At 32.6% G+C, this 27,823-nt stretch overlaps 1 protein-coding gene across 16 annotated transcripts in view; it reads left to right on the forward strand.

The window, feature by feature from the left end:
- CCSER2 (coiled-coil serine rich protein 2) overlaps positions 1–27,823 on the forward strand; it is a 169,624-nt gene that overhangs the window by 102,270 nt on the left and 39,531 nt on the right. For 15 of the 16 annotated variants that reach the window (XR_005654806.1, XR_005654805.1, XM_039872272.1 and 12 more), the window contains 3 exons: positions 19,355–19,438; positions 24,802–24,888; positions 27,092–27,181. Coding sequence is in view for 13 of the 16 variants with exons in the window: in XM_039872272.1 (XP_039728206.1) it covers positions 19,355–19,438; positions 24,802–24,888; positions 27,092–27,181 (261 nt within the window). In the remaining 3 variants the exon portion in view is untranslated. Of the gene's footprint in view, positions 1–15; positions 2,656–19,354; positions 19,439–24,801; positions 24,889–27,091; positions 27,182–27,823 lie in introns of those variants that run through there. The other variant, XM_039872283.1, reaches the window with a different exon arrangement.

A 27,823-nucleotide genomic window follows, 5' to 3' on the forward strand; every position in this document is an offset into this window, starting at 1 on the left:
AGTCAATTCATTGACCATGAATTGATATATAACTGCACATCTGTCCATTTTTCTTTCTAAGCAGAATGAACAACTAGATGCACTGTGGAGTGTTTTGCCCACTGGGAGGATTTCCTTTCATTGCTGTTCTTCCACTGCTATTCTTCCTTACAGAAAGGGACTGTAGTCTTGCAGCCGTCTACTTTCAGGTGTCTGCATGTTGTTCAGAACCATCTGTAAACTGGACCTGAGTCTTTTCTTCCTCTGTTATCTGATCATAGGGAACTCTCTCCAATGAGACCATAGTGCAGGCTGGGAGAAAGAAGACAGTGTAGTGGAAGTGGAGACCATAGGCATTTGAGCTACTCATCATATATCTTAATTATATTTTCAGAGCCTTCTTGGGCCAAATCATATTGATTCCACTTGCATTTGATGGCGAAATGTTGCTCTGCACACCTAATATTATGGCTTTATGTGTCAGATAACACCCAGTTCATGATGGGCAGTTCAGTATTGGTAACTGGGTGGCCCAAGTAAGCATTTAGTCACCTCTGAGACCCAGTAGCAAGCCAGGAGCTGTCTCAAAAAGAGAGTAGGTATCTGCAGAGGATGGTAGCGCTTTGCTCCTGAGAGCCTGCACTGAGATTCACCTATAAAGCTTGCTAAAATCTCCAGTTAGCGTCCTTCTCTGCCACTGCCACTTCAAATACAATGGGAGTTGCTGCATCATATGACCCAAGTGGCAGAGGAACTGAACCTTTTGTTGAGCCTTCTAAGCCTTCAGAAGTAGCAGCTATTCAGCTCACTAGGTAAATGGGCCAGAATAACACACCTAAATGAGGAATATGTTGCCTCCAAAATTTAAAGGGGCCCACTAGGCTTTGTACTTCTTTGTGTTTGGAAGATCCAGATACAGCAACTTATCCTACACCTTAGAAGAGATATCTCAATATGTCCATGTTCCCTACTCGTTCCGTTTCTACAAACAGTTGTTTATATTTTGTTTTGTGTCCCCTACAAACAGTTGTTTATATTCCTTTTTATGTTTGTGGCAGTAATGGTAAATTGATGATTAGACAGTGCTGTTCAAAGTAGCTTATACATGAAATGTTTGTTATTGGTTCATGAGAGTTAAAGTAGCTCTCGTCAGAATAGAAATCAACATTTTTCACTCTTGTGCCACAAATTCTTACCACCAAAGAAAAAAATTGAGCCAAACTAAACTGTTTTGTGACTAGTTGATCGATAGTCTAATGCAAGCTTTTATTGTGTTGCAGACAGGAAACAGTTTGTGAACCAGAACTAATCTGTGAGTAACACTGGTGTTACTGTTCTTAACCTGTAAAAGACAAGTCCAAAGAACAGAAAAGATGTACAACCAAATATTATATCAGAGGTACCTGTATGTAGTATGCAAGAGAGAAAAAATTGCTCTGTGAATGGAGTTGAAGAAATTTGCTGTATGCCATTATAGAGAAGATATGAAACTGGAAGTTGAGTTTATCAAGTAAAGAATTTTGAAAAGATCGGGGAAATCAGTATGAGCAAAGGTGTAGGTTCTTAAAGTGTGAGCTGCACTTCTCACAGTGACTAAAGGAAAACTCATGAGCATCTAAAATATTCAGAGAGAAAGCCAGAAAAACCAGTGCTCATTTGATACACTTTGAGGTGATTATTAATACAGCTTCTTACCTTACAAAAACTTATTAATAGGAAAGAAGCATTTTAGTTGCATTTATAATAGTATCTATATTTTCATAACTGAAGAGGCCCTTGAAAAAAGATAATTCAACTTTGCTGAAGAATGACAACAAATTGTAGAAAGTGTGATAGAATTAGAGAAATATCATATTAAAAACCCTGATGAAATTTCTGCTTTATGCCAGGATTATTAATTGTTGTTACAACCAATAGATGATTGGGCGGTGGGTTCCCAGACAGTTCATACAGTGCCAAAGTCACACCATATAAATTACTTTATAGTTGCAAGAGAAAAAAACACATAATTGTTCATTAGAGAGATCAAACTGTCATTACCCTAATCCAGTGATCAGTTTTCCTATCACTAATGAGTTGCGGTAGCCAGGTACTAAGTATCTTCTGATGTGATACAGGGAATAATATATATTATACATAATTATATATTATACACAGAATTATGTATAATATGTTCTAGCCAAAAACATTTATTTTTAATTCCTCAGATGATTACTTATAGCTTCCTTTTTACAGGATAAACAGATGAGAAGAATAAGAGAAGAAGAAAAGAAACCACATAAATTTAGATTATTGGAAATTCTGTATGACAAATAGTGACGCTCTTTAGCTTGTTAGTGTCCTAAAAAGTTGGTGCGGGGAAGTGACAGTGCTACATTAAAAAGAAATATAGGAACAGCTAGATGTAATGTGAGATTCTGAATTGGATATTGGTTGGACAGATCAACTACAGAGGACATTTTGGGTCAATTGTGGAAATTTGAATATGGCCTATGTATTAGGTGATGTAGAAATTTATTGAAATGGAAAGACAGAGACTGTTGACTGAAGAAAGCAGTTTAGAAAACAGTGTATACATTATGATCACATATCTTTTTTTAATTAAGTTTATTGGGGTAACATTGGTTAATACAATTATATAATTTTCAGGTGTACATTATAATTTGACATCTGTATATTCTATTGTGTGTTTAGCACCCAAAGTCCAGTTTTTTTCAGCTACTATATATTTGATCCCCTTTACCTACTTCAGGTATCTATTTTAAAAGTTAAATTTATTGAGGTGACATTGGTTAATAAAATTATATAGGTTTCAAGTGTACAATTCTATAATACATCATCTGCATATTACATTGAGTGTTCACCGCCCAGAGTCAAATCTTCCGTCACCATATATTTGACTCCCTTTACCCTTTTCTACCTCCCTCTCACCCTCTTTTCCTACTGGTAACCATTATAATGTTGTCTGTGTCTGTGAATTTTTGTTTGTTTGTTCATTTGTTGCTTTCAGTTTTATATTCCACATATGAGTAAAATCATATGGTTCTTGACTTTTTCTCTGACTTATTTTGCTTAGCATGATCATAGGTCTTTATAGTTATTTTATGTATCAATATCTCCAGAAAGATATGCACTAAGGTGTTAATAGTGATGATATCTAGATGGTGAGAATGTGATGTCTTTTTTTAATTTACATTCTCTAATTTCTAATTTTCTACAATATACATTTACTGTTTTGGAAAAAATTAAAGGTTTTTAAAAAAGTACATGTCCTATTCAAAGATTGGTTAATAATTGGATATGGTTAAAACGTTGGGCCTAACGTTTTAATAGTCAGGAATGATACATAGGCTTACGGGCAGATTACAAAAGGCCTCCATGCTACAAGAGGAGCTTGGGAATTATTCTGTAGGCAGTAGTAAGCCAGATAGGTGACATGGTCAAATTGACCAAATTCACGTTTTAAAAATATCGCTTGAAGGGATTTGGGGAAAATGAATAGCAGAGGGAATGACTTAAGTAGTAATGTTAAGGAGGCTGTTGCAGACATCAGATTTTAGCCTGAAGTTGTTTAATTTAATTGCTTTGAAAATAATTGAATTTTAGGGCTCTCTTTTCATGCATGTGTTTTGCAGAGTTGCGTATGTAAAACTTTGATATAGTGGTCATACATTGCATACTGGGCATTTTTCTAGGTTCTCTAATACACATTACCTCTAGTCCTTGAAAAGTAGATAATGGCTTCACCTATCTCATAGTTGAAGAAGTTGAGGCTCAGAAAGCTAGTGATAAAACAAGGACTTTTTACTCCATTCTTTGTCACTCCAAAGCCTTTTGTACAGTGTGGTGTTCTAGGGGATACACTGAGGGACAAGAGGGAGAGGGGAATGTGAAGGCAGCCTTTAGCACTCTCCTTACACCATCAGCCTATATCCCTTCAGACAAACCTAGAGCAATGGAATCTTTATTTTATTAAATAAGCCTCTATTTAAGAGTTCCCTTGAACAGAGTTTTCATTGCACACAATAAAAATTTTAATTGTAAGCCATTTGGCCTTTGACCTACTTTTTTGTTTTTGTTAGGCATAGCTCAAGGTTACTTCACAGTTTAAATAGCACTTTCATGTACTGTATTTTCTTCACAGCAATACTATGGGATAGAGAGGACAGCAGTAATCCTATTTTAATAATCAGAAAAGTGAGACGCCAAGATTTAATTGCATTTCTCCAGGTCGTCCAGTTGCATACTAGTGCAGTATGTATTTTAAACCCAGGGCTCTTGAAATATTTTAACTTAATACCTCTTTAACCCATTTCCTATTCGCCCCAAGTATACTCTCTGGCAGTGCTTGCAGCTGCAGCATTTACCCCCGAGGTAACTTGCAGATTACAGTCCTAACCTTATCCCCAAAGTTTGCCACAAAATATCTCACTTTTATTATTATTTTCGCATTACTTTAGTATAGCGATAGTCTTTGGAAACAAGTGACATCATTCTATTCATAGCATTCTGTTTTTAATAGTGGTATTTCCATTTACAAAATACAGTAATTCTCAAATTGCTGAAATTGTCAAATCCTAGGAAACATAGCCTTCCTACACATAATGTTAAATGAACACTGGCAGCAGGCTGCATTATTTTCTAAATGCGAAAAGGGTTGAATTTTTAAAAAAAATTTTTCAGTTACAGTTGACATACAGTATTATATTAGTTTCAGGTGTACAACATAGTGATTAGACATTTGTATAATGTACAGTGATTATCCCAATGGTATCTAGTACCCATCTGACACCATATGTAGATATTACATTATTATTGATTACATTCCCTATTCTGTAAGTTTAGTACTTCTTATATTGTATTGTTTAATTTAGAGAATTTTAAATAAGAACTTTGATCCTGATTTGAAGAACATGGGGACATATAGAAAAAATAATTTTTTTTTGTGGTATTTTGTGTCCTTACTTTAATTCCCTACATCTTATTTTAAACATTTGAAGCATAATATGCATATAGAAAAAGAATCATTCATAAATTTCTATCTCAGTGAACTTTTAAAAACTGAAAATACTCTTAGCCAGCACCCAGTAAGAAATAGAACATTACCAAAACTCCAGAACAGAAGCTTCTTCTAGTCACCACCTCACATTTCTAATGGTGACTACCTGATTTCTGAAAACATAAATGTGTTTGCCTGTGTTTGAACTTTATGTAAATGAAATTATATATACTCTTTTTTAATTTGGCTTCTTTTGCTCAACATCGTATTTGTGAGCCGTCTAATTTTTGCATTCATTCTCATTGCCGTAGTAAGTATAACATGATGTGAATATACCACAATTTACTTCATTTGTTCTATAGTTGATAGGCATTTAGGCAATTTCCAGTATTTGGTTGTTATGAATAGTGATGCTACAGTATTCTAGTATATATTTTTTGTGAACATATGTGTGTATTTTTGTTGCTATGTACCTGTGAGTAGAATAGCTGGGTCATAAGATGTATAGATATTCAGCTTTAGTAGATATTGCATAATAGTTTTCCAAAGTGATCATGCCCATCTATTTTCTTCCCTCATTTCTTTTCATTATTTTCCCTGTTCATTTTTATCATGTTATCACATTCAGTATCTATTTTGACCTTGGAGTAGGAAATGAAAAATCTAAGATAGAATAAATAATGAGAAGGGCATGATGATATCTCTTTCTGACATTTTCCTTGAGATTAAAAAATATTTGATCCCAATAATTCATGCACTGTCAACCTGTTTGCAGATAAAAATAAAGTATATAATAGTGTTTAAAGAACTTCTAAGTCTGGTGTACAAATATTTTATTTCCTCTTGCCTCTAGTGTTAAGAATACAACCAATAATTTTCCCTCATATAATTCTCTCTCGTCCCTCTCTCCTCTCTTTATATGTGTTTATGTGTGTATGTGTGTAGTGGTGAGTGGATGAAATATTTAAAACATAGCAACAGCATCTGGGTGAGTGCACTGAGAGTTAAGAAGCTATTGAATGATTGTCGCTGGTGGCAGAGAACCATAGAAAAGTCAGGGAACTTATGCTTCTTGTATCCCCAGACTTTTCTCATCACTCTAGGGGGAAAAAAGTGTATGAAACATACCATAGAGCACATACAACAGAAGGGTACAATTTAATGAATAATGTTCCCATCCAGGTTAAGAAATAGGACGTTAAGAAGCTCCCTATATTCTCCTTCCTGGCTGCAGTGCATTCCCTTTCCAGAATCTAGCATTTCCCTTTTTTTCTCTGTTTTTAACCACCTATGTTTGTATCCCTATAAATACTTGTTTTGCTTATTTTAGAACTTTATGGAAATGAAATTACATAAGTATTTCTCTGTGACTTCTTTCATTCAGCATTTAAGGTTCATTCATATTTATGTTTAGTTCAACTTCATTAACTTTCATTTTTGTATTCTTTTGTGTGAAAAACAATAATTTCTTTGTTCATTTTATTCTTGATGTCCACTTGATTTCTTTCCAGAGTTTTTTGTTTGTTTGTTTGTTTGTTTGTTTGTTGCTATAACAAATAATATTGATATGAACATTGTCCGGGTACACATGTGCAGAGATTCTTCTGGTGTAACTAATTAGGAGTGGAATTTATGAATCATGAGGCATGGGAATATTCTACTTTAGAAATACCAAACTATTTTCCAAAATTATTTAATCTGTTTTACTCCTCTCAAGTAGTAGGTGTTATTTTCCATTGTCCCACATCTGTGCAACATTTGATATTATCCAGCTTCTAAATTTTTGTCATGCGATGAGAATATGGTCATATTTAATTGCAGCTATATTCTGTATTCCTTTACAAAACTTCAGTAATAAAGTTGAGCTTCTCTGTATGTTTATGGAATGTTTGTTGCCTGGTCATATCTTTTGTCTGTGTTTGCGCACACACATGCATGTTTTTATCTTTGTGTGATTTAGAGTTTTGTATATTCTAGAAGTAAGAATTTTGCTAGTTGTATGTGTTGCAAATTTCTTCTGTGGCCTACGTTTTACTGTATGGTGTGATATCCTTTGTTCTTTTAGAAAATCTTGTTTAGGAAATCCTTCCTTGGTCTTTGGTCACAAAAGTAATCTTTTTTTAAAAGTTAGGAGTTTAGACCTTTACAATTAAATTACAAATATCTCAAAATTGACTTTGCTATATGTAAGGTGTGAGATAGAGATCTGCTTTCTTTTTTTCCATGTGAATAATCTGTGGGTTCAATACTAAAAGTATTAAAAGTGTGTTTCTTCTCTGATATGCAGTGCCTGCCCTTAAAAAAAAACCAGATGCCCTTTTATGCTTCACTATCCCAGTGCCAAGTTATATAATCTGTTGCTTTTATATTAAGATTTGATAATATATCATGGTGTTCCCGATCTTGTTCTTCTAAAGTATCTTAACTATTCTTAGTCTTTTGCTTTTTTCATAAAATGTTAGAATCTTTTTATTGAGTCCAATGAAAAACTCTTTTGGGATTTTAAATGGAAAAGCATTGAAGCAATAGAACAATTTCAGGAAAAATTAACATCTTAGAATATTTAGAATTAATATCCAAAATGTGATATATTGATTTAGTTTAAATAAACTACTTTTTCCCTTAAAAGCCTTGTATAATTTTGTTAGATATATTTCTAGGACTTAAAGTTTTTGTTGCTATTGTAATACAATAGAATAGAATGTTGCTGGTATACAGAAATGTAATAGACTGATTTATCGAGTTTGCGTATAGCAATCTTCATACCATTATTGTTAACACTAATAATTTATCATTAGATTTATTTGGAATTTTAAATTTAGATAAGCATATAAACAGTAATAATAGTTACATTTTCCCTGTCCAATGTTTGTGTTTCTTCCTTGCTTATACACTGGCTAGGAACTCCAGTGTAGTATTGGATTACTCCTTTCTTGCTCCTGAACTTAACAGGAACACTTTCAATGTTTGACTGCTAAGTGTGATATCTACTATATCTATTTTGTGGATACTGTTATGAGATGAAGGAAATTATTTTATTTTATCTTTTAATATGAAAATTTTTTTGAAACATTCTCATTCTTACAAAAACATTTCAAGTACTTTCTTCACATTTCATGAAGTTTTTTCTGAACCACACAAGAGTAAATTACCTGCTGAAGCACATAACCCCCCAGACATTGTGTTTATTTCTTACTAATAAAGATTTTTCCCCTGTATAACCGTAGCACAGTCTCAAAATCAGGCAATCAGCATTGTTCGATTATTACCATTTAATCTTCAGAGCCTGTTCAAGTTTTGCCATTTGTCCCAGTAATATCCTTTATAGCAAAACATCCAGTTCAGAATTACATATTCCTTTGTGAATGTATTATTCTCATTGCATCCAGATAGATGGCACATGATTTTGGTTTGTTCCATTAGTGATATTAGCTTTGATCACTTGATAATACTGTTGTCTGCTAGCTTTCTCAACTGAAATTGCTCTTTTCCCCTATATAATTAGTATTTTGTAGGGAAGAATTTTGAAACTATATAAATATCCTATTTCTTGTCAAATTTCCAATTTATTCAGTAATTTAATATAGATTAGTATGCACTTGTGGTTTCTTACCAATCAGTTATAAATGGGAATATAATTTGTTTTGATCTTAGACTGCCCAAGATTTGGCATTTGAGAACTCTTTCAGTTTGGCTTCTGTTTTTTTGACTTGTGTACCCATCATTCTTTGATTCATTCTTTCCTTTTTGCAATACAAGATTTCCTGGGCTTATTTAGTATGTTCCCTAACCCAGCCTGGAAACAGCCATTTTTTTCAAGGAGCCCCGTGGAAAATGGTATTTAGAAGCCAAGATTTGGGGGCCAGGTGTGCTTATTGCTATTGGGGTTTCAGTGCCCTTAAGCCCCTTTAAAACGAGCTTGTGTTTGTGGGTGTTTATATGCATACTGTGACTATATTTCTATACCTATCTATGTTGAAAACAATTCATACTCATACCTTTAATTCCAATCTAAATACATCATTTCTCTTTTATCATATTTATAACTCCCTTCTCTGACAGTGAGAAAATTGGTTTCTGTTTTCCTTAATATATTTACTCATTTGACCAATCCTCCTGTGCGTAACCAACTTTCTACCACTACTGTTACCTCCTCCTCTCCTGTATAGTTGCCCTCCTCACCCCACTAAGATTATGAAAATCTGCATACATGGTGGCTTCCCACCGTCTGTGTACACCTTCCTCACCCTGTTTGGGCTCTGACACCCTACATCAGTATCCCTCTCCATTTGGATGCGTTCTCACTCTCCTTGAGCTTGACATCACTTGTCAGTTGATGTCCACACATGGATGCCTTCCTCACTTTACTTGGGTCTGATACCCAAGTAAGATAGAAAGAAGACACAATTCTTATCCCATACTTAGTGCATTGTACTTAAAACTGCACATTATAATTGGTTAGTGGGTTTTGAAATAAATTTTGTTCATTGTAACTATAATTTTGTTCCTAATAAAGTAAAATACTATAGTAACTCTCAGGGGGTATCACATATAATAAGAACAAATTTTTTGTGTGAAACTGGTTTGACATGTGATATTTGTATCCATCTGTCCATCCATTCATCCTTATTTAAATATAAGCATACACACATATTCACGTATATGTGTGTATATATATATGCGTACTTGGTTGTAATATAAAATGTGTTTTTTATTGTGGGTCATGATCCAAAAACAAACAACTAAACCTGTTGTAGTAGATAAATAGTATTATACTCAAACTCCAAGGATATTAAATCATAGATTTAAATTAGAAATAAATAATCACTGCATTGATAAAATGTTGAATCATCAATAAATTTACCCAGATTTTTTGTGACATTTTATAAAGAAAGCTTCAAAGCTTTGTATAAAAGATTTAAAGAAAATTCTTATGTTCTGTAGAAGGCTAAATATTGTAAAAATAGATATTAATGTAGTAACCAAGACAGCTACCTTATAGTCTAGGAGGACATACAAGTATTAAATAATTGTAAGAATGAAGTGTTACAAAGGGCAAAGATAAGATACCATCTGAGTATATGATTGGAACTTATGGTTCTTTCCAGTACTGTCTATAGTTATAATAGAATTTCAGGCAAAATCACAGTAGCCAGTTCATCAACTCCAAAATTGACTCCAAAATTATTAACACCAAAGACTAAGGTTTGTATACAGTGAGAAAGACAATAGGAAAAGGGGCAGGGGGAGGGCAGGAAGCCCTTTAGAGCAAGGTATAATATTTACACCAATAGAATCAGAAGCTATAGAAAACCCAGAATATGTGCTTATCTACAAAAAAAAAAAAAAATTGGACACAGGTTTTTAAAGTAAATGTTGAGAAAATCTCAGTAGTATAGAAGCAATTATTTAGTTTTTTGTTTTATGCTATAGTAAATTCAAATGTTTGAAGAGTCGAGTATTTTTATTAAATGTAAAAAAATTAGAAGAAATTTACAATTAATATTTATAAGTGTCACACCTGTGAAAAAGGATATTCTGATTCAGATATGTACAGATTAAATACTTAGGTTTAATGTAAAAATCTAAACAGAAGAAATTTCTAAATAATATTTGCTTAGACTATGTAGAGCCTATCCATATAAAACAACATTAGTCAATTTGAATGCACGGTAGATTTTTCTGTTTTAAAAATGTTTTTGTCCCAACCATCTGTGGGCATCACCTTATCTCCGAAGCATATATTGAAAATTAGACTTCATAAGTCTGTATTTTTTAAATCCTCTCAAATGTAGTTTAAATTATTAGATTTTAAATCCCATAGGTGAATTACAGCATTACTCCAAATTCTTAGTGCAGTCTAGATTCTGTGTGATGTGATGTAATTTTTCATCCATATATTTTTGTTTTTAAAAAAGTGACTTTTTGAAAGAAAATGAAAAAATCAATCTCTCTTTCTCTACTTCCTTTCCTGGGATCCCTCTTGTGATTGTGTTGTAGTCTATCTGAAACACAAGGCAGCTTTGTTGACATCACTGATGATGCTTGTCAGCAGAGATTAGTCAACACTGCCAAAATTTTTTGTTGGTTATTTCAGGTATTCATGTCCATTTCAGCTGCTCTGGAACTCATAGGAAAATCTCAGTTTTTGCAAACTCATGGAAGAACCACCTGGGTAAGATGGAGTTTATTATAGGGTTTTTCCAGCAAGATAATATGTAGGAGAGTTATAATATTAGAACAAAATTTTACTTTTATGCTGTGTCAAAAAAAGTGGAAGATGGTTTGCTTACATTAGTCACCTAATGCTCTTAGAATAGAGGAAGGCTTATCTATCTTTTTGAATCTTAATCAAACGCTATGACATAGGGTTAGTTAAGATTAATTGCATTCAGAGTTCAAAAATCCTAACTAGAATTTATAGAAATTGCTGAGGCATTTCATTCAGTGAATCAGCCCAGAATACTTGGACAATCAATTAACTATGAATTGCTAATTCTTTTGTGCAGTGATGGGTTGTAGTTTTATGTGTTATTTATTGCATTTATTATGTAAAATGCTTACGACATTGCTCAGCACTGGTCAGTAGCTGTTAGCTCCTTAGTACGTGTAATGTGAAGCATGGACATTGCATGCATGATTAGTCAATATATTTTTTAAAAGAGAAGGTTTCGTTTCCATTTCGTAACCCCTCCCTCCCCCCACAAACAATGGTTAAAGAAACTTTTTTTCAAAATATTTCCTAATTTTAGCTTGGATACTTTTCATCTTAGTCAAGAGTTAATAGAGAGTACTACCATTGGTTAGTGTGAAAGTTATTTGGAGGGGATATGGTTTTATTGATTGATTCAGTTAGAGGTTACATTCATGATCTTTAAGCTCTGGTACTTTGATGGAAATAATAACTTTTTCTGTTAAAAAAATGAGACTTTTTTATTTTTTGAGTCATAGCTGTAACTCAAACAGTAATAACTCCCAATTGTCTTTGGCTGTATTATAAATTTATTTTATTTAGAATAATTCTTTTCAGCTTTAAAAAATATTGGTTTGGTGTTATGGGGCTTTCATTTTTTTAATTGCTTTCTAATGTTAGTACATTAATAATAAGGAATAATACTTATATGATATAAACTCTTTGGAATGTGTTGATATTTTCTTTGTATCCTAAAGTATAGGAAAGGAAAAAAACTTTTCCTTAGAGGGCCACGTAGTAAATATTTTAGCTCTTTCAGACAAGAGGCATATTTGAGGCATATCTACATAAAATGCTTACAAAATTATATATAATGTACTCATTTAAAAAATGTAAAAACTATTCTTAGCTGATGGACTATAATGAAAACAGGCAGCTGGCTGGATTTGTCCAGTGTACCATAGTTTGTTAACCTCTGGCTTAGAGCATGGTCAATTTTTGTGACTGTTATGTTTGTTTGAATAGATTGTTTATTCTCTTTATATATTTTAGGTAGCAGTATGTCTATTATATTTAGCTTTGAAGTTGTTTATATTTTATTTATCCTTGTTAAATTATTGTCTTTGATCTATTGAGTTTTGAGAGTAATGTTTTAATTTCCTGCTATAATTATGGATTTTTCTCAATTTCTGCTTTTAATGCTGTCAATTTTTGTTTTAGTATCTTCAAGCTGTTTTATTAGGACAGTGGTCCTCCTTATCTTTACTTTCCTTGATTTCAGTTATCTGTGGTCAGCCATGGTCCAAAAATATTAAATGGAAAGTTCCAGATATTTTAAGAGACCATATTCACATGGTCTCTTTTATTGCAGTAAATTATAATTCTTCTATTTTATTATTAGTTATTATAGTTAATCTCTTACTGTGCCTAATGTATAAATTAAACTTTATCACAGGTATGTATAGGAAAAGACATTATATATAGAGTTTTATACTATCTGCAGTTGTAGGCATCCACTGGGGGGTCTTGGAACCTATCCCCCGTGGATAAGGAGGAACTACTGTGTATAAATTTTTATGATTGGTACATGTTAGTGGATTGTTTCTCTCATCGGTAATTAAAGTCTTTGCTTATAGTTATTAATACTTTTCGTCTTTAATTCTACCTTGCCTCTTGTGTTATAATCATATTGCTATATCAGTTTTATTTCATTTTTTTTTTAATTTTTTTACGATACTTGAGATTTATCTGGAGGTTCTCTTTTTGCTTGCTTTTAGTTTTTTAGTCAGGTCTTATATTAGTTTTCTAGGACCACCATACCAAAGTACCACAAGCTGAGTGGCATATAACAACAGAAATTTATTCTCTCACACTTCTGGAGGCTAGAAATACGAAATCAAGCTGTTTTTAGGACCATGCACTCTCTCTGAAGGCTCTGGGAGAGGAATCTCCTTATCTCTTAATATCTGGTAGTTGCTGGTGATCCGGGACATTTCTTGGCTTATAGATACATTAACTCGAATCTCTTCCATCTTTATGACCTATGTGTCTGTGTGTTCAAATTTCTCTTATAAAAATACCAGTCGTATTGCATTTAGGCTCCACTCTAACCCAGTATGACCACAACTTGATTACATATTCAAAGACCTATTTCCAAAACAGATCACATTCACAAATTCTGGATTAGCATGACTTTCTAGGAAGATACTATTCTGCCTAGTACAGTTCTATTGAGGCATAATCTATGCAGTAAAATTCAGACATTTTTGTTGTACAGTTCTGTGAGCTTTGACAAATGCGTGCATTTGTGCAGCTTTTATAGTCATACCCCCAAATTCTTTAAAAAAAAAAAAAATTTAGTCGATCCCTACAGTCTTTGCTGGCTCCTGGCAGCTGCTGATCTGTTTTATGTCTCTGTAGTTTTACCTTTTCAAGACTCACATAAGTAGAATTGTATATAGCCTTTTGAGTTTGGCTTTTTTTCACTTATCATAATTCATTTAAAATTTATTTATGCTATTCCATGTATTAGTAATTTGTTCTGTTTATTGCGGAATAGTATTCCATTGTAGCATGTACCACAATTTGTTTATCTATTTACCAGGTGAAGGAAATTTGTATCACTTTCCAGTTTTTGGCAACTATGAATCAAACGCTGTAAACACTCATGCACTCATACATTTTCATGTATGCATTCTCTTGGGTAAATACCTGGGGATAGGATTGCTGGGTAGTATGATAAGTAATATATTCAACTTTTTAAGACACTGCCAAACTGTTTTTCAAAGTGGCTGCATAATTTTGAATTCTCAGTAATGATTAATGAAACTTACAATTGTTCTGTGTCCTTGCCCACATTTGGTATTGACAGTAGTTTTCAAAAGCCTTTCTCTTGGGTGTATAGTAGTATCTCATTGTGGTTTTAATTTGCATTTGCCTAAGGACTAATGATATTGAGCTTTTTTTTTCATATGCTTGTTTTCCATTTATCTTTGGATAAGTGTCTGTTCTTTTGTCCACTAACAGAATTGTTCTCTGTTTTAATATGGATTGTTGATAGGTCTTTATATATTTATACATAAATACTTTATCAGATATGTAAATGATGAAACAAATGAATATTGAAAAATGGAATTAGCTTTTTTGGCAGCAGTATACAATGTGAGTTAATGAAGTCAGTTAAAAACCCTAGACCTTCACATTCTCATTATTTTGTTGTTGCTATTATTTAAAAAATAGCAGCTGCTATCTATTAGTTAAGCACTGTGCTCAGTATGTTACCTGAATTATTGCAAATATTTTCTCCCAGACCATGGCTTCTCTTTTCATTCTGTTAATCATTTTTTAAAGAACAGACGTTCTCTTGGAATCAAATTTATCAGTTTTTTATGATAATGTTTTTGGTACCATATCTAAGGAATCTTTGCCTGTCCTGAGGTCACAAAATTTTCTGTGTTTATTTGGAGAAGTTTTATAGTTTTAAGTTTAACATTTAGGTCTGCAGTCTGTTCTGAGACTTTTTGTATATGATGTGAGGTATGAGCAAAGTTAATTTTATTGCATATGGATGTTCTAGCACCATTTGTTGAAAAGACTGTCCTTTCTCTATTGAATTACCTTTGTACTTTTGTCACAAATGCCTTTGAGTGTATATGTGTAGGTCTGTTTCTGGACTCCATTCTGTTCCTTTGATCAGTGTTTGTCCTTTTGCTAGTATCATACTCTTGATTACTATAGCTTTATAGTGAGTCTTGAAATGAAGTAGTGTGACTCCTCCAACTTTTTCTTTTCAAAATTGTTTGACTCTTTTTTGTTTTTGTTTTGCCTAACTATATAAATTTTAGAAGCAGCTTTTCTATTTTTACAAAAAATTCTGAGAATTGGTTGGAAGGGCACTGATCTGTAGTGAATTTGGAAGAGACTGATATCTTAACAAGATCGAGTCTTCCAGTCCATTAACAATATGTCCTCCATTTACTTGGGTCATCTCTGATTTCTTTCATCTATTTTTGTTTTTAATATAGTTTGTCTATATTTTGTTAGATTTGTACCTAAATATATATAAATGGTAGTCTTTTTTTCTTTTTTTTTAATTTCAATTTTCAGTTCTTTACCAAAGAAATAGTAGATTTTTGCATATTGACATTGTATTTCGTGACTTTCCTAAATCAGATATTAATTGTAGTACTATTATTATAGATATTTTGGGATTTTTTATACCAAAAATTGTATTGTTTGGCTGGAAAAGGTTTTATTCCTTTCCTTCCTACTTGTCTTTTTTTTTTCCCCCCTCGCCTAATTTCAGTGGATAGAAACTCTAGTTCAATATTCAAATAAGTAGGAGTGCCTTGTTCTGTGTTTTAGGGATCAGACATTCAGTCGTCCACTGTTAAATATGATGTTAATTGTAGGGTTTTTTAGATAGACTTGATCAGATTGAGCAAGTTCTATTCTTACTTTGTTGCTGAGTTTTTATCATGAATGGATGTTGAATTTTGTGAGTAACTTTATCTGCATCTATTGGTATTATCATATAGATCTTTTATCTCTTGATATGGTGAATTACATTGTTTTTTGACAGTAGAACCCACTTTACATTCCCAGGATCAACCCCACTAGTTCATGTCTTTTCCTCTTCTTATATTGTTGAATTTGATTCACAGGACTTTTGTGTATGTGTTCATGAGGGATATTGATCTATATAGTCTTTAGTAAAGGTAAATGCCGGCCTCATTAATTGATTGGAGTAATCTTATAATTTAATTAATTAGGTTTCTTTTTTCTCCAAAAGATCGTGTAAAACTGATATTATTCCTTTAAATTATGGAAGAATTTGCCAGGAAAATATCTGTTCTTCAGTATTTCTTCTGTGGAAGGTTTAAGCTAATTCATTTTATTAATAATCACAGATCTACTCAAGTAGTCTGTTTCATCATTGGTGAGTTTAGACAGTTTGTGATTTTTGAATAATTTCTCCATTTTATGTAAGTTGTCAAATTGGTATGCTTAGTACAATTTTCCTTATTTGCTTTTAATACTTGATATATCTGTAATGATATCCTTACTTTCATTCCTGATTTATGTCTTCTGTGTCCTGAAATGTGTTTGATTTGTGCCTTCTATCTTTTGCTCTTTGGCAGTTTTACTAGAGGCTTTGCAATTGTCAGAAAACTTGTATTTGGTATCATTGATTTCTCTCTGTTTCCTGATTTTCAATTTCATTAATGTCTGCTCCATTATTTTCTTCTTTTGCTTGTCCTGGGTTTATTTTGCTCCAGTTTTGGATGTGACACTTTTGTTTTAATGTAAGCATCTCACGATAATTTTCACTCTAAGCACTTGCTTTAGTTGCATTCCACAAATATTGATATGTGGTGTCTTCATTTTTCTTCAATTCAAAATATTTTATTTATCTTGAGGCCTTTTCTGTTGACCCAAAGGTGATTTAGAAGTTTGATATTTACTTTTTAAGTGTATGAAGGTTATCCTTTTGTTATTGATTGCTAGTTAGTCCTTTGTTCAGAGAACACACTTTATTTTTTATTCTTGTAAATTGAGCTTGTCAAATAATGAAGGTTCACGTCTTTCAACAAATTTGAAGTTTATCTGTTATTTCTTTAAATATTTTTTTCTGCTCCACACTGTTCTGTGACTTAGATGACATGAATGTTAGATCTGTTGTTGTTGTCCCAAAGCTTCCTCAGCAGGCTGTTTTTGTTGTTATTTGTGTTTTCCAATTTTTTTCTTTTCATTATTCGGATTGGATGATTTCTGTTGACCTACCTGCAAGTTCACTTTGTCATCTTAAATGCTGGCATTTAGTCCATCTAGTATATTTTAAAATTTGGTTATTAAACCTTTAGTTCTAAAATTTTCATTTGTTTCCACTTCATATGTTGTTTCTTTGCTGAAACTTCCTCTTTCTGTTCCCTTCAAGACTTTTCTCTTAGTTTTGGAAAATTTTTATAATACTATTAAAATCTCTTCCAATTAATTTCAACTTCTTTGTTATTTTGGCATTGATATCTGTTGATTGTCCTTTTCTATGTGAGTTGAGATTTTCCTTGTTTGTATGTTGAGTACTTGGATCTTGTTTAAAGGCTATGGAGAGTATTAATTTTTTTTTTTTAATCAAGCCGACAATCTAATTGCGTTCGGGCTACAAGTTCCAACTAGCCACCTTTGGAAACATCAGTTCTGTTTCCAAAGCCTTTGCCATACTCTTCAGAACTGTTCTGAGCGTACTGTACCTCCTAGAGGCTAGTTTGGGACCTGAGCAGTGGTCTTAGTTTATTTCTCAGAATCTTTGACATGCTATTTAGAATTGGATCCAAACAAGTGCTCCTGAAGGGTGAACCTAGAAATTTACATACAAATATTTCCTGTTCTGCTGCGCACTTCTCACAACTACACCTAGGTTCAAGGCAAAGTGATAATGTGCTTGTATTGTCTCCCATTCCTTGGGGTTCCTGCTTTGCAATGGGCAGGAAAATGTTATACATGTTTGGGAATAAGTCAAATTTTACATTTCCTCTTTTCTCAAATATATACTTGTATGTAGTACTGGCCTTGGTTTTATATGTCAAGGCATTTACAGCAGAGATAAACTTTGTATTGACAAGAATCTTGTAAAATTTCTTCTTTTTAACATTTTTAAGGTGGTTTTCTGAGAACTTTGTTTTTCATTAAGATATTGCCTCATCTATGCTGGAAATTTGGCAAAAACTTATTCTTCACTGTCAGTCAGTTTTACCTATTGAACTTTTCTACATACACATTCCTAGGCCCCATCCATAGAGATTCTGATTTAGTAGGTATACATTACAATAAATAAAGAAGAAAGTGACCTACATGCTATGTCTTCTATTTTAGCACTTTTATTTTAGCGCAGGGCATTTCCATGCTCTGGGAGATTTTCTTCAGGACAGATATGTCTGAGGAAGACTGCAGTGGTATTGCTTCTTGAAAGTTGTCAATTCAGTGGGTGTCCCAAGGCAGCTAGGTACCATCTGAATAAATTGTCCAAAGCGAATTTGTGCTGTCTTGATCAAGGGCTCAGTCCCTCAGCATCATCTCAGGCATATTCTTCACTAGTTCATCTTTCTTGAGGTTGTCTGTGAATCGTTGAACATGCCATTTCTTAGCTAGTGGTTCCTAAACCAATTTGACAAGGATTAGGACTTAATACTATCCTGTCATTTTCCTTATTGCATTTAAGAACAAAAAGTTTAATTTTTAAAAATTTTTTTTATTTGGTCTGTGATGAATTGAGGTATAGCATACATCCAGTAAACTACTTAAGGTGTACCCATCTTAAGTATACAGCTTGAACCTTGCATATGTATGTACCCATGTAACCACCATACATTCAAGGCAGAACATTTCCATCATCCTCGTTGGTTCTTTTATGCTCCTTTCTAATCAGTAACCTCTTTCCCAAGTCATCTACTGTTCTTCTGATTTCTAATATCACATATTAGTTTTACCTGTTCTCAGATTTCATGTGAAGAGACATACAATATGTATGTATACTCAGTTGTCTAGTATTTTGTGGACAAGCCTTGTTGAGTTATGTATTACTGTTCCTGACTCCTTTATATCCAGAACACCACATCTAAACCAAAACAGATTTAATTTGACTTTGATTTTACATTTTTAGTAGTTGAGATAATCTTAAAATTCTTTAGGAAACTTGTCATATTTCTTTTCCCACTCTAAAACTTTCAGTGGCTTTCTGCTTCACCCACTCATATAGTGTGTTATTTATTTCCACAAAGTATTCTTGCCCTCTTTTTTTCTCTTCCACATTTCCTTCTGTAAGTGCATAGAGATGAAAAGATTTCTAAAATCTTATTTTGTTTGTTCTTTGCCATGCTAGCATTTGGTCTGTGATGAATTCAGATTTAACTGAATGTCTGCAGTTATTGTATTAATTCATGTTTTCCTTCTCTTCTTTCTGACAGCATGATGGAAGTGGTTCATTACATGATATCCAACTATCATTGCCATCTAGTCCAGAACCAGAAGACGGTGATCAAGTAAATAAGGTATGACTAGGTAGTCATGCTGAATTTTTTCAAAAAAACTTTTTATTACCAAAATTATAAAGCAACAACAATTAAAACATTTAATAATAAATTATTAATACCTCTAATTTTACTGTCTTGAGTTTTAACAGGTTTGCTTTTTAACTTTTACTACCCGATTAAGTTAAAATGATATCCCTGTGGGACTTTGATTTGTTTTTCAGTTGAATAATCATTTGTCTCTGTATCACTACTGGTACAGGATTCTTTTTTATAAAGTCATTGAAATTTTTAAATTTTTATAATTGTGAATAACAGTTTTAAAAATACAACCTCTACTAAAAATTAAATGGTCAGTAGGTACTTCTCATATCATATCGCATATCACAGCATTGACGAAATATACTGAAAATGAGATTAATTTATCTTTTTCATGTTTAAAAATATAGAATGCAAATACATTTTAGTGAATGTTTGAAAGTATATTTTTTATATTCTCATCTTTAGGTCTATTTTTATTTGAAGAAAGCTCTTTTGCAACTATTTCTGAAGCATGTATTTATTTCTTAAGTACACACAAGTATTTTTGATTTATTTAGTATTTCCAAATAAAATAATTGTTTGCTTTTACATTCTGTTTTCAGGGTATACTAGACAGTGTTTGCTAGTCGTCTGCAGTAACAATGTCAAAATAACAGTGACTTACAAAAAGAAAAGTTTATTTCTCACTTGTTACTTCTCAGTATTTTACATATCAGCTGTAGATTAGTTGGAACTCTGCTTCATATATCTTCTTTGTTTTGGGATCCAGGCTGAAGATATCCTGAGACATAGTACTTTTGTACTTGAAGAAAAAAAGAATTGGCAGAACAACATGTGGATTCTGCTTGGGTGTAGCATATGTTACTTCAAAATAAGTCAAGTGGCCAAGCCTGTTATTAGGGGTCAGAGAAGCTTAAGTTTCTCACAGGATATGGAGTGACTTTCTGGGAACAAGATTGTATATAAAACAGTCAAAAGAATATAAGATAGTAGCCACATCTCATTATCTAATCTTGTATTTTCAACATATTACCTGTGTGCCCTTGCATAAACTTCTTCCCATCTTTGGGCTTCATTCAGTCCTATTGTGAGTATAATAATATACTAAATTAGCTGGTCTGCAGCAGAACATGTCTTTAAAAAAAAAAAACTTTTATATATACTCAGTTGAGAACCATTGACTTAGATAATCTCTGATTATCAATTCAGTTTTGCAACTGACATTTTAAAAGCAAAGTTGACTTTTTTCCCGCATTCTTTTTTTATGAAGTTTTTATATGTGAAGAAATTCTTTTTAAAGAAAAAATTTTAATTCCAACATTTTTACATAATTAGTATCTTCATTTTTTTCATGTTTCTTTCTAGTTTGTCTATACATTTAATGTTACATGATAGATATATTGTTATACAGTATTTATTTCTTGTCCATTTCCTTCTAAGCAGATTGATTCCTAGTCTTTCTTCCTCCTTTTTCAAGGTGAGATGCCATAGCTGATTTATTTTTCTCCAATACACTAGACTCTTGCATTTTCATGAGCAGATCCCCAACTATGTCTGCTTCTCATCCAAAATGGTTTAGCAGTTCAATTTCAAATGATACAAATATGGTGATTTGTGTCGTTACAAATTTAGTGTCTGAAATCTCCACTGGACCTGTCATGTTTCTAATCTATCCTTTATCTCAGGAGAACTTCCTCTCCCATTTCCCTGATGAACTATTCTGGACAAACTCACCTCAAGCCTCATTCTCAGCCACTCTTCTCAGTTTCTGCTGGTAGCCTTGTGTTCATCAAACACAGTCTTCTGCTACCTGCCTTTCTGTCTTCTGCCTTATCTGTATCGTTTGTCATTCTCATTCAGTTTGTTCCAGTTACAAGGGAAAAGTGGCCATGATGCTATGGAAGACCCTTTCTTCTTGTGTTTTTGCCTCTACCGTCCACCTCTCTTATCTGTCTTCAATGTGCTTTATCTACTTTTACATGCTCAGTTTATGAATTTCTATATCTTACCTATCTTAAGTTTAGTAAATCAAATAAACCTTTCCTTGAGTCTCCTTAAACTCCTTTCCAGTAAACATGGAAACCTGGAAAGTGAAAATAGCTGTTGGTTGTAATAGTGTAGACATTTGGCCTTTTTCTTAAAAGCTTTAACCCTTGGTTTTTGTGTCACTTTTCTCTTAAGTCCCTTATACCAGTGATCCCCAACCTTTTTGGCACCAGGGACCAGTGTTCCTGTGAGAACAAAATGCCTGATGATCTGAGAGGTGGAGCTGAGGTAGTGATGCTGCTAGCACTGGGCAGCAGCTGCAAATACAAATGAAACTTCACTCACTTCCTGCTGCATGGCCTGATTCCTAACAGGTCACAGACCAGTACTGGTCCATGTAGACCCCTCCCCGCCTTTAGCATTTTGTCTCATTTCCTTTGTAAGTCCCTTCTCTTCTTTAGAATATAGATTTATGTATTTAGTTCAGTCTTCTTTTAACTTTTTACTGTCATTATTTCACGTATATCATGTGTATTGATAACATATAAAATCTCTTTCATACTTGGCAATCCAGTTGCCACCTGGATTTCCACTGTATGTCCCACCCACAGGTACTCACAAATATTCCTTTTTGGACATACTTCTCCTTTATTTTCAGTTCTGTGGTGGCACAGCCATTCACCGTATCTCCCAAGCTAAAATATAGATATCACTCTTTGCTCCTCTGTGCCCTTTTCTGTCTCCTAATTTTGATTCTTCTCTTCTTCCTTCTCTCCTCCTATTATCACTCCTTGAGTCAGGCTCCTGCTTTCATCTGGAATATTACATCTTGATAATGAGGTCCATAGCCTAGTTTTGTTGTTGTTGTCAAATTTGTTTTCCAAACAGCTGTCAAAGTCATATCAAATGCAGATTCATCTGTCGCTCCCTGGCTTTAGGCCATGCTTAATTTTCACAGTACTCTGTGATCAGGCCTTTGCCTAGTTATTAAACACATTGCTCGTAGTTCTCCAAATGTGCTGTGTTTGTCCTTGTCTCTGTATACTTAGAATCCCTTACCCTAAAATCCAAAGCCTGCCACACTTGTGTGTCTTCTGAACTTTTTTCTTATTCTTTAAGACTCCCTGGACTTACTCATTCCCTGTTGTATTCTCCTTTGCTTATCTTCATGTCTAAAATCCTTAGAACAGTGCCTGTCATAAAATAAGCATTACATACATGTTGGCTATTCATGTTATTACTACATTGTATTTTGATTTCCTCCAACAGTGGCAGAACCTAGCAGTGACTGAATGATAATTTTATATAGAATTCCATCAAGTTGCTACATTGTATTTCAGTTGTTCCATTATAGGACAGTTACAAATTTGTAAACTTGTAGATAATACATTGCTGTAGGTTTTCTCATACTTAGGATTGTATCTTTGGCATAGATTCCTAGGAGCAGATAACTGAATCAAAGACTGCAAGTATTTTTATGACTCATGTATATAGCCATATGTTTGTCCAGAAAGATCAGTTGTGGTGTCTGATAATGAAGAATTTTTTTTCTTCCAATCTTGTTAATCACACCGAGTATTTCTCCCCCAAATTTAATACCTGTAAAATCATACCTTCAATACTTTAATTTACATTTCTTCAACAAGTCCAATAGACCATTTTTTCCAATTATATATATATTTGTGAGAATTGGCTGTTTGTCTTTTGGGGCCTAGAAAATGATCTTATATTTTAGAACAGGTTCTTAATATAGTTGAAGTAGAAATCCTTTGTCATGTTTGCTTAGGTTTTCACCAGCTTTTAACTTTAATGTTAATTGTGTAGATGCTTTAAAATTTTATGTAATTAAATATATTTATCATTTCCTAATAGCTTCATTTGTGACATAGCTTAAAAACGTATCCTTTATTATCTACAGTCTGTCTTTTTTGGTCTTGATTTATGAATTTTCAGAGTTCTTGAACTCTTTAAATTCAACTGGAAATAATTTTTATATATAATAAACAGCCTTTCCCGATTGCAGTATGTATAACAGCATTAAAAAAAAATCTTTGCTTTCCCATTGTTTGTGATGCTTATTTAATGTTAACCTTGTTGTATAACATCTGTTTCTGAACTGTTCTTAGAGAGTCGGCAATTTTTTTTTTTTGATCTCAACATATCTGAAGGAGTTGGCATACTTTGCTCAGTAATGACACATAATTATTTGCTTAAATATTTTTCTCAGTGGAAAGATAACATTTATATATATATTCTAATTTCCTTGCTTTTACTACTTCCCTAGTATATATTTCTAGATAATTGAATAGTAGTAAACAAAATGTGCTCGTGGGCAAGAATTTCTCTAAACTAGACTATATACCTAGGTGAGCTCATATTTAACTCATAAATAACACAAAAATATTTTCCTTGGTGGTTATATGAATTTAAATTCACACCAGCAATGTAAAAGAGTTTCCTTTACTATATATCCTCACAAGACTTATATTTCATACTTTAAAATTCTTATTCTGGTAGGCAGAAAATATCATTTAGTTGTGTATTTGTATTTCTTGATTGAAATGATGTTCATCATCTTATGTTTATTGGACTTTACTGTTCTCTCTTAAATAAAAATGCCTATTCATAAAACAAAACAAAAATGTGCTAACTGTAGAGTGATGATACTTTAAAGTTGGAAATATAACTGGGTTCCTGCTTAATTTATAGTAGGCTTCCATTTAATACTATTAGGAATTTCTTATAGATTAAATTTGACAGGATATTTTCTCTTTGATTCAGGCAGTTCTCAGTAAAGTGACTCATGAAAAATTATCTTCCATGTTACCCTTCAAGCACATTTATCTTTCTGCTAATTTCTGAACCAGCCATAAAATGACTCTTCCTTTAATTACTCTGTTCCCTCTACTTGTTGTGCTCTTCATTTTCAATGACAGGCAATTCTTGTACATCCCTTGAAATCTGGCTGGACTTACTGTTTTGTATGCAATTTATTTTCCTGTGTGGCCTATGTCCTAGTTTTTTTATCTGTAAAATGGGGATAATAGTACCTACCTTGGGATTATAGTCAGGATCAAATGCTTAGATACCTAAAAGTTTTTGGCACTTGCTAAGTACTCAATAAATGTTAGGTGTTGCTGCTGTTATTGTTCATCGTTTACACGTCAGACTCCATTAGACTATAAATTCAGAGAAGACCAAAATGGGTTGTTTTTATAGGTTAATAGCTGGCATATTTAAGAATTTTTCTCTTAAATAAATCGTTCATTGTTTAGTTTTCATCACTGATTTAACATTCTTCATTAGGTATTTTTACAGTTAAATGCTTCATGTTAAATTTTTTAAAAATATTTCAGAATGAAGATCTGTTAAATGAAATAAAACAACTTAAAGAGGAAATAAAGAAAAAAGATGAAAAAATCCAACTGTTAGAACATCAGCTTGTAAGTATTATAGTGTAGTATGTAAAGTGGAGGTTTCTTAAATTGGAAAATACATATTTTTTAGTAAACTATAATCAGAATTGAAATTTGACTTTATTTTTCGCTTTTAGAGTTGCTTTGTTGTATTACCTTAGATGATATACTCTCTAAAAGTCAGTCTAAGTAGTAAGTATTCAAGGTGAAAAGAAAATCTTTGTCCATCCATTTTTGGTGGTATTGATTTTGGGCTTTGGAAATTCACCAATTTACATTCATTTTATTGGTAAAAGGTATATATCTTTTCTTCATGTATATTTAAAGAATGAGTACTGATGAGTTAAGAACAGGGCATTTTTTCTCTCTGAGAGTGAATGAAACTGGGTATCAGACTTAGGTAACTGTTCAGCTGTCTGTTAGAATGAAAGCTATTCTAAGAAAATAATTCTTCCCCATGGATAATGATGGGTGATCCCTCAGAGCAGAATCTTTGTAATTTTATAATTGGTACAATTTCAGATGTTAGTTCCATATCATAACAAAATGTGCATTGTCTTGAGGTTAATTATAATATAGTTTGTAATAATATAAAAGGCCAAGATAACAAGAATATAATGGCATAAAAATACCAACAGGCCAAGGAAAATCTTTGTTGACAGTCGAAAGCATATCACCAAAAACTAGGTTATCCAAAGTATGAAAATTCAATTATTTACCAAATCTTACCCTTCATAGATTGCACATAGACACAAAAAGGAAGTTATTTTTGGAACTACAGTAGTCAAGATAGAATAAATAATGTTCTTGCATTAAGATAAATGTTTTATCTTTTCTTTACATACTTCCTGTATGTGTTAAAAGTTAAGTTCTATTATAGTGCATTCCAAGAGACTCTCATTTGACTCTTGAACAACATGGGTTTGAACTGTGTGGGTCCACTGACATGCAGGCTTTAAAAATAAGTACATACAGAATTGTAAATGTATTTTCTCTTCTTTATGATATTCTTAATAACATTTTCTTTTCTCTAACTTACTTTATTGTAAAAATACAGTCTATAATACATATAACCTACAAAATATGTGTTAATCGACTATGTTATTATTAAGGCTTCTAGTCAACAGTAGACTATTAAGTTTTGGGGGGAGTCAGAAGTTATACGCAGATTTTCAGCTGTGCACCTAAAGCCTGCATTGTTCAAGGGTCACCTGCATATTGAATTTTATTTCAACAACTGTTCCATTTCTTCAGAATGGGAAATAGTACTACAGAGATTTGGGGTTTTAATTAGATTTTATTTTGTATATGTAACTTGGAATGATCTAGTTGCAATTAAGATATTGAATATTGGTAAATATTTTTAAAGTGGAAACTTATAATTTTATCGTGATGCAGTCATCAAGAATTTGTTTTATAAGTTTCCTCTAAGAAAGTATATTTACCTCTCTTGGGGTTGTTTAACAAATAATATGGTTCTGTTCCAGATTTACACTAAGGAGAAATTCTCTTTATCAGTCTTTTCACTTTTTTAAAAAAAATTATATTTATTTGAGAGACTGAAGTTTACATAATAGGTACATTATTTTGTGCTGTGTAATTAACTGAATGAGTATGCTTTGAGTAGAATTGTGTAGAGAATTCATTTGTGAACTGAGATGCTCAGATGAATCTTGTCAAAGGGCAGAGATCCTTCAAAATATTCCAGTCTGTTGAAGTCAACACATCATTAAAAGAGCTTATAAGCACTGGACATGTGAAGAGACAGTCTTTCTTGTGGACTAGTGGTACTTAATATCCAGTATAGTCCTATCAAAAATGAATTTAAGAAACTGTGTTTCAATGACTGTAGTACCATAATAATTTAGGGAAATACTTAAAATTTTGCAGTTGTATTCCATATATACCATGTATTGCTGTATATGTTCTACATCCACACTACTGTATATATTTATATGCATAAAATCATAGGTAGTGTGTTTTATGGATAACATAAGAGATTGTCAAAGGTAATTTTGACTATGCAAAATTTCAGCCTTTCTGGCTTCATAACCCAATCTCTAAATAAAATGGGAGACTACTCAATAGACCTTGATGTTTGCCCTTTTTTGTTTGTTTGTTTGTTTTTTTGTTTTGTTTTTACCCATAAGAGAGACCCTAACTACTTTGTTTATATATGTTCAAGTGTATGAAGAATTACACCAATGTGAAAGTTTGTGTTTTTGTTCAGGCAACTCGGTGTAACTGCCACCAAAAATCTAAAGAGGAAAAATGCACATATGCCGATAAATATACCCAAACACCATGGAGAAGAATTCCTGTAAGTAGCATAGGCCCTTAATCTCTCCTCTTGTTATATACTATATTGATGTTTTATTCCATTCTTTTTACTCTAATCTCTAATAATTTGAATCTGTTATGGCTATTAATTTTTTTAAGTAAGTTGTTTTTTATTGTCTCTTAGGTGTTTATGTGATTTCTAAAGCTTCCCTTTTATGTCTTATAAAAATGAATGTGCATTTAATAGCTTTTCCATTCTGCACACTGTAACCCATTTTGTTTGAGTGTCTAGTCTCCGCTCATCAGATGTGTTTATGGGAGTATTATTTCTCCATGCCCTAAAAGAAACAGAAGCCCAAAATGCAATCTCCTCTCTTTAGCAACATGTGACTCTTTGAAAGTAAATGATTCAGTGTATTCTTTTTTTGGTTGAAACTTTTCAAATATATTCTATTATGATTATTCAAATAAATGTTAGCACTGTTTGGAAGTATAAATGCATTAGGATATAGACAGTAAAAGTTATGTTTTAGTCACAGTTAGGGAATGGTTTATTTTAAACAGTAGAAAGTAGCCATGCAGTCCGTACTTTTTTGTTGTTTTTCAAAAATGTTGTATTTCAAAACATATTTAGTGCTAAAATACACTGACCATGCTTTAATCTGAGTTTTTCTGAACTCAG

This window comes from Pteropus medius, unplaced genomic scaffold (genome assembly GCF_902729225.1).
Source record: "Pteropus medius unplaced genomic scaffold, Ma_sr-lr_union100, whole genome shotgun sequence".
Taxonomy (NCBI): Eukaryota; Metazoa; Chordata; class Mammalia; order Chiroptera; family Pteropodidae; genus Pteropus; species Pteropus medius.